Raw genomic sequence first — 12,085 nt, 5'->3', positions numbered from 1 at the left:
TGATTACACAGTGTGTTCTTTGATATTGAAAAAGCATATGATATGCTATGGAAAGAGGGACTTCTTATTTCACTTAATAAATTAGGGATATAGGGTAAATTGTTGTGGTGTTAAATTTCATGTTTGGCAGAACAAAAGTTAGAGAGGGCACAGAATATTCTAACAAATATTAAGCAAAAAATGGAAACTCATGGTATTGTTTGTAGTCCAATATTATATATAATTATAATATAATGATTAATGATATTCTTTAAACAATTTGAGCAAAGCATAGGATAAGTGGACTCTTATGACAGCAGCTCTAGATAATGGGTGTATAGTCTACATGTCTGCTGCACAAACCAACTTAAAAAAGTTAAATGTGGGACAAGTTCGGAGTGTTGGGAGAATAATAAATCCATATTATTTTTGATGGATAGGATATGTTTAAGTACAAGAAGAGGAAAGTGGCCATGCCAATGAGATTGTCATTGCATCCGACAGCATGTCAGCAATTGCCAGTATTAAGTCAATCAAATCCTCATGCAGACAAGATATTGTCTATGAACCTTTTCATGTAATCCTCAGATTACATCAGAGAGGGTTGAATATCTCCTTCGTATGGGTCCCTACTCATGTTGGAGTGAGTGAAAGGCATAAGAAGTCAGATATATTGGCAAAACAGTCATTAAAGCGATCGTCAATCAACATAAAGCTACCATTAAGCAAAGTTGAAATAAAAACTCTCATTTAATAATACAGTCACAAAAAAAGAATATTTGGATGACACATTTGTACAGAATTTAAAAACATGTAGGCACTGGTGAGAGGAGCAGAGGAGAGAAAATCATTACTCATCTTAGAATTGGTCAAACAGGATTAAATGATACACAGCACCCAAATGGACTCTGCGAACATTCCAAAAAAAACCCTAGAAACTTTAACTCATATATTGATAGAGTGTAACAAATATAATAAATGGAAATAATATCAAGATTAAAAGATGAAAAGCCAAATATTACACCAGTAAATTTCTTAGGAAAGACATCAAAGAATATAGATCATATTGTAATGAATTACTCAAGACAAACAGGACTTAATTAAATAATTTCATTTGAGTTTTGTTTGGTATTGTTTGGAATCAATCTACTGCTCCACACTCCAGTCCAGAAGGTGGCGCTAATGCAATTATAACCTGGTTTGCCAACCGTCAATAAAGAAAAGAAGAAATAGTAGTAGAAGAAGAAGTAGAAGAAGAAGTAGAAGAAGAAGAAGAAGAAGAAGAAGAAGAAGAAGATGGCGAAGGAGAGAAATATGGTGCGTCATGAGTTACTCAGAAAAGCAGAGTTATTAAAACAAGGAGCGGAAGCCCGAGTGTACCAGGCACAGTTTCTTGGAAGGCCTATGATAGTGAAAGAAAGGTTTGCTAAACGCTACAGACACCCTGGGTTGGACGAGAAGTTGACTCATCGCAGGACGGTGCAGGAAGTCCGTTCTATACTCCGCTGCCGGAGGGCAGGTACGTTTGACAGCAGCCTCAATCTTTTGTTCAACTTATTATATAAAATGAACGTGCACTCACCGGACAACGGTCAAAAGTCGGCTGCTGAAGTGTGATGCTTGTCTATTCGAGGTTTTACGGTATAAGTTCTTACTTAAAGATAAATTGACCAGCAAATGTCCTCGGTTGTTATGTGTAGCTTATTTTAGCTAAGCCAACGTAAAGTCCTATCTCCCACAAAAGGATCTCGATAGGTTATCCATGTCTTCTTAACCTCTCGACTCGACTACTGTAAATCCCTGTATGTAGGCTTAGACCAGGGGTCACCAACCTTTTTGAAACTGAGAGCTCCTTCATGGGTACTGAGTCATACGAAGGGCTACCAGTTTGATACACTCTTCTGAAATAACAAATTTGCTCAGTTTGCCTTTAGTTGTATTATTATTAATGATACTCATCTATGTGAAGACACTGATCACGTTAATGATTTCTCACAAAAATTATCAACAATGACTTAACAAGGTGGGAAACAGTTAATATCAATATTCAACACTTTATTTCTATTAATCTTTAAATTTTCAGATGATCATTTCTATAAAGAAAAATGTCCCATTTTGACTACACTGACAAACCCTTTTAACAAATCATAGTCAATAGTCAACTTCAATATGAGGATAAAAATTTGACAGTATAAAAAAAAAATGCATTTAATTAGAAACGCATATCAAAAGGCTACCTGGTGCCCGCGGGCACCATGTTGGTGACCCCTGGCTTAGACCAATCCTCCATTTAACACTTACATCTCGTCCAAAATGCTGCTGCTCACGTCCTGACCAAAAACAAAAAGAGAGATCATATCTCACCTGTGTTGCACTCCCTCCACTGGCTTCCTGTTCGTCACAGGATCGATTTCAAAATTTTAATATTAACTTTTAAATCTCTTAACTGACCGGCACCGCTGTACTTAGCCAAACTTCTCCATACACACACACTCCAGTTAAGGAACTGAGATCAGCCACTCAGCTCCTTCTGGACCTACCTAAAACAAGGCTCATATCCAAAGGTGATCGCACCTTAGCAATAGCTGTCCCAAACTTATGGAACAACTTACCACTCCACTTTAGAAATGTGAAAGAGAGGGGGCAGATCTAATCACTACTAAAAACATATCTGTTCTCATTGGCCTTCTCCTCGAGTTGAGTAAGTTTTTATCCCAGCTGACTTTATTTTGTTTTATTATGTATCCTATATTTTCCTTTATTTACATTTTTAATCATTCTACTTTCTCTCCCATTCTATTTTTATTCTTATGTATTGCGTGTTACTGTCCTCTTGTTGTACCTTGTACTGTGAAGCACTTTTGGTTAACCAAGTTTTAAATGTGCTATATAAATAACTTTGACATTGACATAAAGGTTGCATCTTACCAATGAGAAAAGTGCACCCTGGGGTGCCGCAGAGCAAGTACAGAAAATAAAACCCTTTGTTTAGTTCCCTCATTGCATAGTATTAACAGCTATGTTGACAGTTTCTAATTCAGAAACAGTTCTACTCACTAGGTAGAAGAGTGAAATAAATCTCAAAATATCCACAGAAGAAAGTTAGTTAATGGTTTACTGGCTGTTTTTTTTTGTAAAAATTTTCTCTTTCTGCTATTCTCTCCCTCTTTTTTTCTCGGCTCGGTATCTCACAGCGAAAACAAAGGGGCAGCATTAACTCTCCTGTCCCTTAAAGGACTTTTAAATAAGATGCATCAGTAAATGCATTTAATAACCAGTGAGATAATTCCTTTAATATGCTTACAGGGCTCCAGATAGGGCTGCACGATAAAACAATAGCGATAATTATTGCAATATAACTTTTAAGACATGGTTGAAATGTTGATAGAACTCATCCCATCCATGTTTTGACAGACAACACGAACAGCTAATGATGATGAGAATAGCACTGCGCCGAACCAATCATGTGGCTGGAATAGAGTCACACCCACATCAGGTTAGGTTGAAGCACACAGAAGCAGCAGTACACTACTAAGGTTTGGGCTACTGTATAGAGGTGGTCGACTCTGCATGGATGTCTGCATGCAGGGATCCTTTTACATCAGCATTTATTCTCTTCTGTGCTGAAAATCCCCTTTCACACACAGCAGAGGAGACAGGGAGGACTTGCATAATGTGCACAAGATGTAGGATGTTCTGCAAAGAATAGAACCTTAGTTTAGCTTTGATATAATCAAGAAGTCATCCTTTACATATACACATTAATGAGTACACAATTTGGACCTTGTAATCAGAGCAGAATGTCAACTTTGTTTGCATTATCTCCCATATAGGGCCTGGTAGGATTTGTCTATGTAGTTTCTGAAGATTAACATCTTTATGGACTGAAACTTCTCCTTAGCCAGAATGGTGTCACTGCCATTTCAGAAAGGAGTTTAGAAAAAGATGACCGAAGTTTCTGTAGGATCAAGTTAGGTGAAATGAAGTCCTTTGTGATACTGTCTTTAATATGCTGTGCCATAATGATTTAAAGAGTCAATGACCATGATAATACGGTGGAGAAGTGGTCCAGCAGGACGTCCAACTCCTCATCAGCTGGTCTCTCTGCTCTGGCCAGGAATCAAGACTGAAAATCTTGAATGACCTAACAGTCTTTGCTGTTGCTTATGTATCAACTACCTGTACAAAATCCTTCTCACATATAAGTCCCTCCATGCCCTAGCCCTACCATATCTAACTGACCTTCTCCACTCCTACACTCTGCTCAGAAGGCTGCAGTCTCAAACACAGGTTTACTCTACATCCCCAACACCAAACTGCAAACCTTTGGTGACTAGGGATGTTGGGATTAACCGGTTTTACGATAACCGCGCTTTGATAACGTCACAATTTCACAACCTTAAGAATTGGTTGTGATAGTTCCTCTGACAATAATCGTGCCACCAAAATTTCATATCGTAACATCCCTATTGGGGACAGAGCCGGCTGTGTCACAGCCCCCCCCCTCTTGAAGTCTCTCCCTGCAGAAATCTGCAATGCTGCATCTCTGGACAGCTTCAAAAAACTTTGGCCTTTGCTTTTGGCCTCAGTTAATGCCCCACCCTGCCATCATTGCTGTTTATTTCTGTCCTGTTTTGTGCAAATTACTTTCTTTTCTCTTTTTGTCCCCAGTGACACATGTAAAGCGTCCTTGGGTCTCTTGAAAGGCACTATATAAATTCAAGCTATTATGATGTGAACTCTTCATCTATTAAAAGAGAGAGAAAAACACCAAAGATGAGAGTGTGATAATGATTGATTATTTTATATATACAGTTAAGTTATTATAATGTTGTCCTTTCACTTGTCAAGTTGACTGCTGAATCTTTGTTTCAAGTGCAGCACAGTACAGTCAACTGTTGCTCTCACTGCTTGCTTCAGCTTTGGTGTGTTCATTATGGTGTCCATCTTCTGCTAGGCCACTAGCTTCTCCTTTGATGGTGACCCCCTGAGTTGAAAGATTCGATTACAAAATAATTGCATACCTGATATTTTTAGACAGGGTGAGTCTCACCATCATCCTCCTCCCACCTTCATTTCTCGGCCTGAAGGTTTGCCTTTAGCCCCGCTAGCCTACCATATGGCTTGCAGTGGCCTGGACAGTCACAATGAGATTTTCAATCCCACTGACAGGGTGTAAAACTTTGTCCTTTAGAAATGTTAAACTTACTGTATCCTGTGAAAGGTTATAGCTGGGTAGACCTGTGAAAACACTGTTGACATGTTATTAACTTTTGTAGCTTTCAATGTATACTTTTTGAATAATCAGTCTCCTTCTCTTCCCCTCAGGCATATCTGTCCCTGTAGTCTACTTTGTGGACTACAACTTCCACTGTATTTTCATGGAGGAAATCCTGGGTTCCATGACTGTGCGTGACCACATTGCATCCACTCAGCAAACCGATTCATGTGAGGACCATGAACTTGAGCAGCTGGCTCAGCGGGTGGGCCAGATCCTGGCCAAAATGCATGATGAGGACGTCATCCATGGAGACTTGACCACCTCCAACATGCTTCTGAGGAGCAGCCAGGAGAACAAAGAGTCAGACCTGGTCCTTATTGACTTCGGTTTGAGCTACATATCCCCTCTGCCAGAGGATAAGGGGGTGGACTTGTATGTGTTGGAAAAGGCTTTCCTCAGTACCCACCCCAACACAGAGGCTCTGTACCAGAAGCTGTTGGAGAGCTACACTACATTTTCTAAGAAGTCATCAGCAGTCATTAAAAAGCTTGATGAGGTGAGGCTAAGAGGGAGGAAGAGGTCAATGGTGGGATAAGTCTGGAAATTATGATTTTGAAAACATGCTAAAAATATAGACCTGTTATTGTGCGTGCAACAGTTGTAGGTGAAGTAATTACAAAATAAAGTATTTTGTAGAAACCAAGCTTTCTCTTGTCATAATGGGCTGAACAAAAGAAGATGGCAAATATAATGTAGGCATTTCAGTATCACATACAGAGACTAATTTCCCTTCAGTGGGAAACTCATCACTTTTACATAACAAGTAACTAATGCATTGCCCATTCTAAACATACCTATTTGAATGGGCTGTGTGCTTGGTCTGTGGTAGTACTGTATGCAGCTTTCTGCTTTTCTGAAACTGAAAGTGACCTGCAGTAATGAAGTTGCGAGAAATAAAGACTGCCTGCAGGACTTGGTCTGCAGAACCCTGAGCCACATCACCGCTGCTGCACAATGCCTATTCAAAGCCCAGTCAAGCTTGACACAGAGCCCCAAAATTGGAGAATCAGATGTCGCTGTTGTCATGAATGCACCTGATGTCATTAAAGCGCTGTTGTCATGATCAATGTCTCTTACATTGATGAGCACCAGCTGTCACTTCTACAGAGCACTGGTCTGATTCTGTCTCCTGGAGACGTGTATGCGTACACTTACACACAAACGCTGACAAGGAGACGATGCAGTGGGAAATTAAGTGATGTTAACTCGAACTAGGCTCTTTAGTTTTTATTCAGTAAAAATGTCAACAAATGTGTTCAACAAATGCGTAGAAACAGTAGTTTCATTTGTTTGGTCAACAGGAGACATGTTTAACTTAATAATAGCACGGTGGTTAATTATTGATAGCAGCAACAATTCATATCATAAATAATTACTAATAAGTATTGTTGTTAATAATAATAATATTAGTTGTTCTGGAGTCAGTAATACCTGCAATGAGAAAGAGAGAGATAGTTATTTACATGTATTAAAATGTAATAAATGAATGTGGGGAGAGAAGGGGAGAAGTACTAGACCTATAGCAGCATAACTAAGGGATGGTTCAGGATGCACCTGATCCAGAACTAACTATTGGCTTTATCAAAAAGGAACGTTTTTAGTTTAACCTCAAATGCAGAGATGGTGTCTGCCTCCTGAACCCAGAGTGGGAGCTGGTTCCACAGGAGAGGAGCCTGGTAGCTGAATGCTCTACCTCCTGTTCTAATCTTACTGACTCTTGGAACCACAAGAGAGCCTGATAACTCTGGCACTGGGACTGCAGGGCAACGACTACCATCACCATTGTTATCATTAATTACAATAACTCAGTAATTCATTTATATATAATCCTGTTGTAGATCACTACATTGTTATGGTTATAATCAGCCCTGATACTGATGGTGCCCAATTGTTCCCGGTCTCTCCCTCTCCACCTCATCTCTCTCTTCTCTCCCCCGCTTTCCACCAATCTCTCCTTTCCTCCCCCCTTCCTTTTCTTTCCTCACCCCAACTGGTCGAGGCAGATGACCGCCCACATTGAGCCTGGTTCTGCCAGAGGTTTCTCCCTGTTAATGAGGGAGTTCTTCCTCTCCACAGTCGCCTGTGCTTGCTCATTGTGGGAACTGTTGGGTTTCTCTACGTTAATATAGTTTTAAGGTCTTGACGTTCAAATGTAAAGTGCCTTGAGATAATGTAAATTATGAATTGGCGCTATATAAATAAAATTGAATTGAATTGAATTGTTTTGTGAACGAAGTGATCTATTTGGATAATATGGTGTTATCAGCTCTTTGATATATTACGGGCTTGATTATTAAGGGCTTTAAATGTGAGGAGCAGGATCTTGAATTCTATTCTGAATTTTACAGGGAGCCAATGTTGAGAAGCTAAGACAGGTATAATAAACAATTACAGAAATCTAGTCTAGAGGTAACAAATGCATGGACTAGTTTTTCAGTATCCTTCTGAGACAGGATGTTTCTAATTTTCACAATATCATGCAGGTGAAAGAAAGTTGTTCTAGAGACTTGTTTTATATGTTGGTCGAATGACATGTCCTGGTCAAACATAACTCCAAGGTTCCTCACAGTGGAGCTGGAGGCCAAACTAACACCATCCAACGTAACTATCTGTTCAGACAGTGTTTCTCTGAGATGCTTAGGGCCAATTACAACGAACTCAGTTTTGTAATCAGACAGCTGGTTAGCAACCGCTTTTTAGAGGATTTTGGAAATGAAAGGCAGGTTTGATATGGGTCTATAATTAGCCAAAACCTCTGGCTCAAGAGTGGGCTTTTTAAGCAGAGGTTTAATTACAGCTACATAAAAGCTTGTGGTACGTGGCCGGTTAACAAAGACATATTAATCTGATTTAATATGGAACTGTCAATTTAGGGGAAACTTTCTTAAACAGTCTAGTTGGAACAGAGTCTAATCGACAAGTTGTTGGTTTAGATGATGAACTAATAAGGTCAGTTCAGATCGATAGAAGAAAAATGGTTTACATGTAAATCTGGTGCTACAGATCAATCAATCAATCAAATGTATTTATATAGCACGGTAACAGAACAAACAGTTGTCTCAGGGTGCTGAATAAAAGCCCAAGATCTTAAAAAAGGCAAAATCCAACTTTTTCCACACCGAGCAAGCATGAGCAACAGCGGGGAGGAAAAACTCCCAGGTGGAAGAAACCTCCAGCAGAACCGGGCTCAGTGTGGACAGCCTCTGCCAGGATCGGATGATATCCGCCTGGTTCCAAACTCCACTGTGAAGAACCTAGGAGTTATCATTGATGAAGATCTGTCACTTACCCAACACATTAGTCAAACTTCCAGAATAGCTTTCTTTCATCTGCGTAATATAAAGAGAATCAGACACATCCTGTCAAAACAGGATTCTGAAAAACTGATTCATGCCTTTATTACGTCAAGGCTAGACTACTGCAACTCCCTATTATCAGGGTGTCCCAGCAAATCCTTAAAAACCCTTCAGCTGGTGCAGAATGCTGCTGCACGAGTACTGAAAGGAACCAGAAGACGGGATCACATTACTCCTGTCCTAGCTTCACTTCACTGGCTCCCTGTTAAACAGAGGATAGAGTTCAAAATCCTCCTGACTTATGAGGCCCTCAACAATCAGGCCCCATCATATATTAAAGAGCTCTTAACCCCTTACTGCCCCCACAGACCACTTCGCTCCCTAAACTCGGTTACTAAGAGTAGAAAGAGTGGTAGAACTTTCAGTTATCAAGCTCCTGTCAGGGTTCGGTGGAGGGTGACGTGAGAAGGGGAGGACCAAAATGCAGAAACTAAATATGGTTTAACAAAAAGTGTGTTTTATTTAAAAGGGGTAAACATAACAAAAGACATCTTCAAGAAACAAAAGTCGCACTCAAAAACAGGAGTGGAACACAAGAAGGACAGGAAACAAACTTACGGGGAAACGTGACGAGAGCTGACGGGACACATGAACAGAACCAGAATCTAGATGACGGACAGGACCTGACCAGAAATGAAGATGACGAACCAACAACCACAAGGGGGGAACACAAAGACTTAAATACACACTGGAACTAATTAGTAACTGGGGACAGGTGGCACAAGACAAACAGGTGAGCCTGATGAGGGCAGGAAGTCAACGGGTGAAAACACACAGGGAGCAAGGACTACAAAATAAAACAGGAAACACTGAACAAACTTATCAACAAGAACAAAATACAATAACCAAGACAGGGATCAACACAGGAGAGGCACAGGGTGAAACATAGCGAGGGACAAGGAGGGGAACACAGAGAACACAGGAGAATCACAGGGTGGAACATAGCGAGGGACAAGGAGGGGAACACAGGAGAGGGACACAGAGAACAACACAGGAGAATCACAGGGTGGAACATAGCGAGGGACAAGGAGGGGAACACAGGAGATGGACACAGAAAATACATAACAGTGACGGAACCTCCCCCTCAAGGACCGGATTCCAGAAGGGGCAGGAACTGGCGAGACGACTACTTGAACCCCCGACCGTGGGGCAGGAACAGGAACTGGAGAGCCGCTCGCCGTAACCCCCAGACGAGGGGCCGGAACTGGCGAGACGACTGCTTGAACCACCAACCGTGGAGCAGGAACAGGAACTGGAGAGCCGCTCGCCATAACCCCCAGACGAGGGGCAGGAACTGGCGAGACGACTGCTTGAACCACCAACCGTGGGGCAGGAACAGGAACTGGAGAGACGTCCGCCGAAACCCTCAGCCGAAGGGCAGGAACTGGCGAGACGACTGCTTGAACCCCCGACCGTGGGGCAGGAACAGGAACTGGAGAGCCGCTCGCCGTAACCCTCAGCCGAGGGACAGGAACTGGCAAGACGACTGCTTCAACCCCCGACCGTGGGGCAGGAACAGGAACGGGGACCTCCGAGACCGGAACGTGAGTAGCATCCGCCGGGATACCCGACGCCGGAACATGAGTGACATCAGCCGGGACCCCCGACGCTGGAACGTGGGTAGCATCCGCCGAGATCCCCGACGCCGGAACGTGAATGACGTCAGCCGGGACCCCCGACGCTGGAATGTGGGTAGCATCTGCCGGGATCCCCGACGCCGGAACATGTGTGACGTCCGCCGAGATCCCTGACGCCGGAACGTGGGATGCTTCTGACAGAATCCATGATATCCTGTCTTGAGGTTGCCGCTTGTGAACAGGTGGAGATGGATGAAAACAGAGTGAGGGGGCTCCCCTCCGGCGTCCGGCCCGCGCCGTAGCGATTCTACGCAGACTGCGGGGGCCCCCAAAAGCCAGGCGGGTGCCGAGGTAGGGATCTGCAGGGGGAGTTGGGGATGAGAGGATGTCTTTCAGTCTCTTCTCTACGGTCACCAGGTGCAGGACAAAGTGGCTGACCCAGGGTCTGTCCTTAAGCCAATCCCGCACCGGTGCCATCCTCTCCAGGAGCTTTGCATGCTGCTTGGTGCCTGCGATGCTCAGCTCGTCCACCAAGGAGTCCAAATAAAAAACCTTGCTACAAAAAACATTAAGCTCTGCTTGGTCCATATTTGGTTGGTTCGTACTGTCAGGGTTCAGTGGAGGGTGACGTGAGAAGGGGAGGACCAAAACGCAGTAACTAAATATGGTTTAACAAAAAGTGTGTTTTATTTAAAAGGGGTAAACATAACAAAAGAAATCTTCAAGAAACAAAAGTCGAACTCAAAAACAGGAGTGGAACACAAGAAGGACAGGAAACAAACTTACGGGGAAACGTGACGAGAGCTGACGGGACACATGAACAGAACCAGAATCTAGATGACGGACAGGACTTAACCAGAAACGAAGATGACGAACCAACAACCACAAGGGGGGAACACAAAGACTTAAATACACACTGGAACTAATTAGTAACTGGGGACAGGTGGCACAAGACAAACAGGTGAGCCTGATGAGGGCAGGAAGTCAACAGGTGAAAACACACAGGGAGCAAGGACTACAAAATAAAACAGGAAACACTGAACAAACTTATCAACAAGAACAAAATACAATAACCAAGACAGGGATGAACACAGGAGAGGCACAGGGTGAAACATAGTGAGGGACAAGGAGGGGAACACAGAGAACACAGGAGAATCACAGGGTGGAACATAGCGAGGGACAAGGAGGGGAACACAGGAGAGGGACACAGAGAACAACACAGGGGAATCACAGGGTGGAACATAGCGAGGGACAAGGAGGGGAACACAGGAGAGGGACACAGAGAACAACACAGGAGAATCACAGGGTGGAACATAGCTGGGGACAAGGAGGGGAACACAGGAGAGGGACAAGGAAAATACATAACCGTGACAGCTCCTCTTCTTTGGAACCAGCTCCCACTCTCAGTGAGGGAGGCAGACACAGTCTCTACATTTAAGGCTAGACTTAAAACTTTCCTTTTTGATAAAGCTTTTAGCTCTACCCTGAACCATAGTCATCCATAGCTATGCTGCTATAGGCCCACACTGCTGGGGGATCACCCATCAGGCACCAGCACCTTCTATCTTCCTCTCTCTTCTTCACTCTCTGCCTGGTTTATTTTGTTATGTCTTATTACATATCTCTAACTACTTGGGTCTTCTCCTCCCCTCCTTGGTCCATACTGTGCGGCTCTCCGGAGCCCGTCCTGGTGAGGGTCCTGGTGAGGGATGGACCTAGTGAGGTTGCCGGTCTTTCACAGGGCTGACGTGAGGGCTCACGAAAACACTAGCACTCCCACCTGAGGACCTCCAACCTCTGGAGCCATGGGTCCTATTACTGCGCACGTGAGGGAGGCAGGAGTGCCCGGGGGGACCAACGCGCCCTAGAAGACCATGCAAACGTCCATGTGG

At 43.1% G+C, this 12,085-nt stretch overlaps 1 protein-coding gene across 1 annotated transcript; it reads left to right on the top strand.

The window, feature by feature from the left end:
• The first annotated feature begins 1,193 nt into the window (after positions 1–1,193).
• On the top strand, positions 1,194–5,903 carry tp53rk (TP53 regulating kinase). The gene is made up of 2 exons (XM_069514486.1): positions 1,194–1,498; positions 5,308–5,903. The coding sequence occupies exons 1-2, from the start codon at positions 1,276–1,278 to the stop codon at positions 5,793–5,795; spliced, it is 711 nt and encodes a 236-aa protein (XP_069370587.1). The 5' UTR covers positions 1,194–1,275; the 3' UTR covers positions 5,796–5,903.
• The last annotated feature ends 6,182 nt before the right edge of the window (positions 5,904–12,085 follow it).

The sequence above is a fragment of the Paralichthys olivaceus genome, chromosome 2, assembly GCF_024713975.1.
Source record: "Paralichthys olivaceus isolate ysfri-2021 chromosome 2, ASM2471397v2, whole genome shotgun sequence".
Taxonomy (NCBI): Eukaryota; Metazoa; Chordata; class Actinopteri; order Pleuronectiformes; family Paralichthyidae; genus Paralichthys; species Paralichthys olivaceus.
This window is presented reverse-complemented; position numbering and strand designations above follow the sequence as displayed.

Bases quoted from the DNA above. Each gene is read 5' to 3' on its own strand.
- tp53rk (XM_069514486.1), top strand. From the start codon at position 1,276: ATGGCGAAGGAGAGAAATATGGTGCGTCATGAGTTACTCAGAAAAGCA. The intron at 1,499-5,307 runs GTACGTTTGACA...TCTTCCCCTCAG, and splicing joins ACTCCGCTGCCGGAGGGCAG to GCATATCTGTCCCTGTAGTC.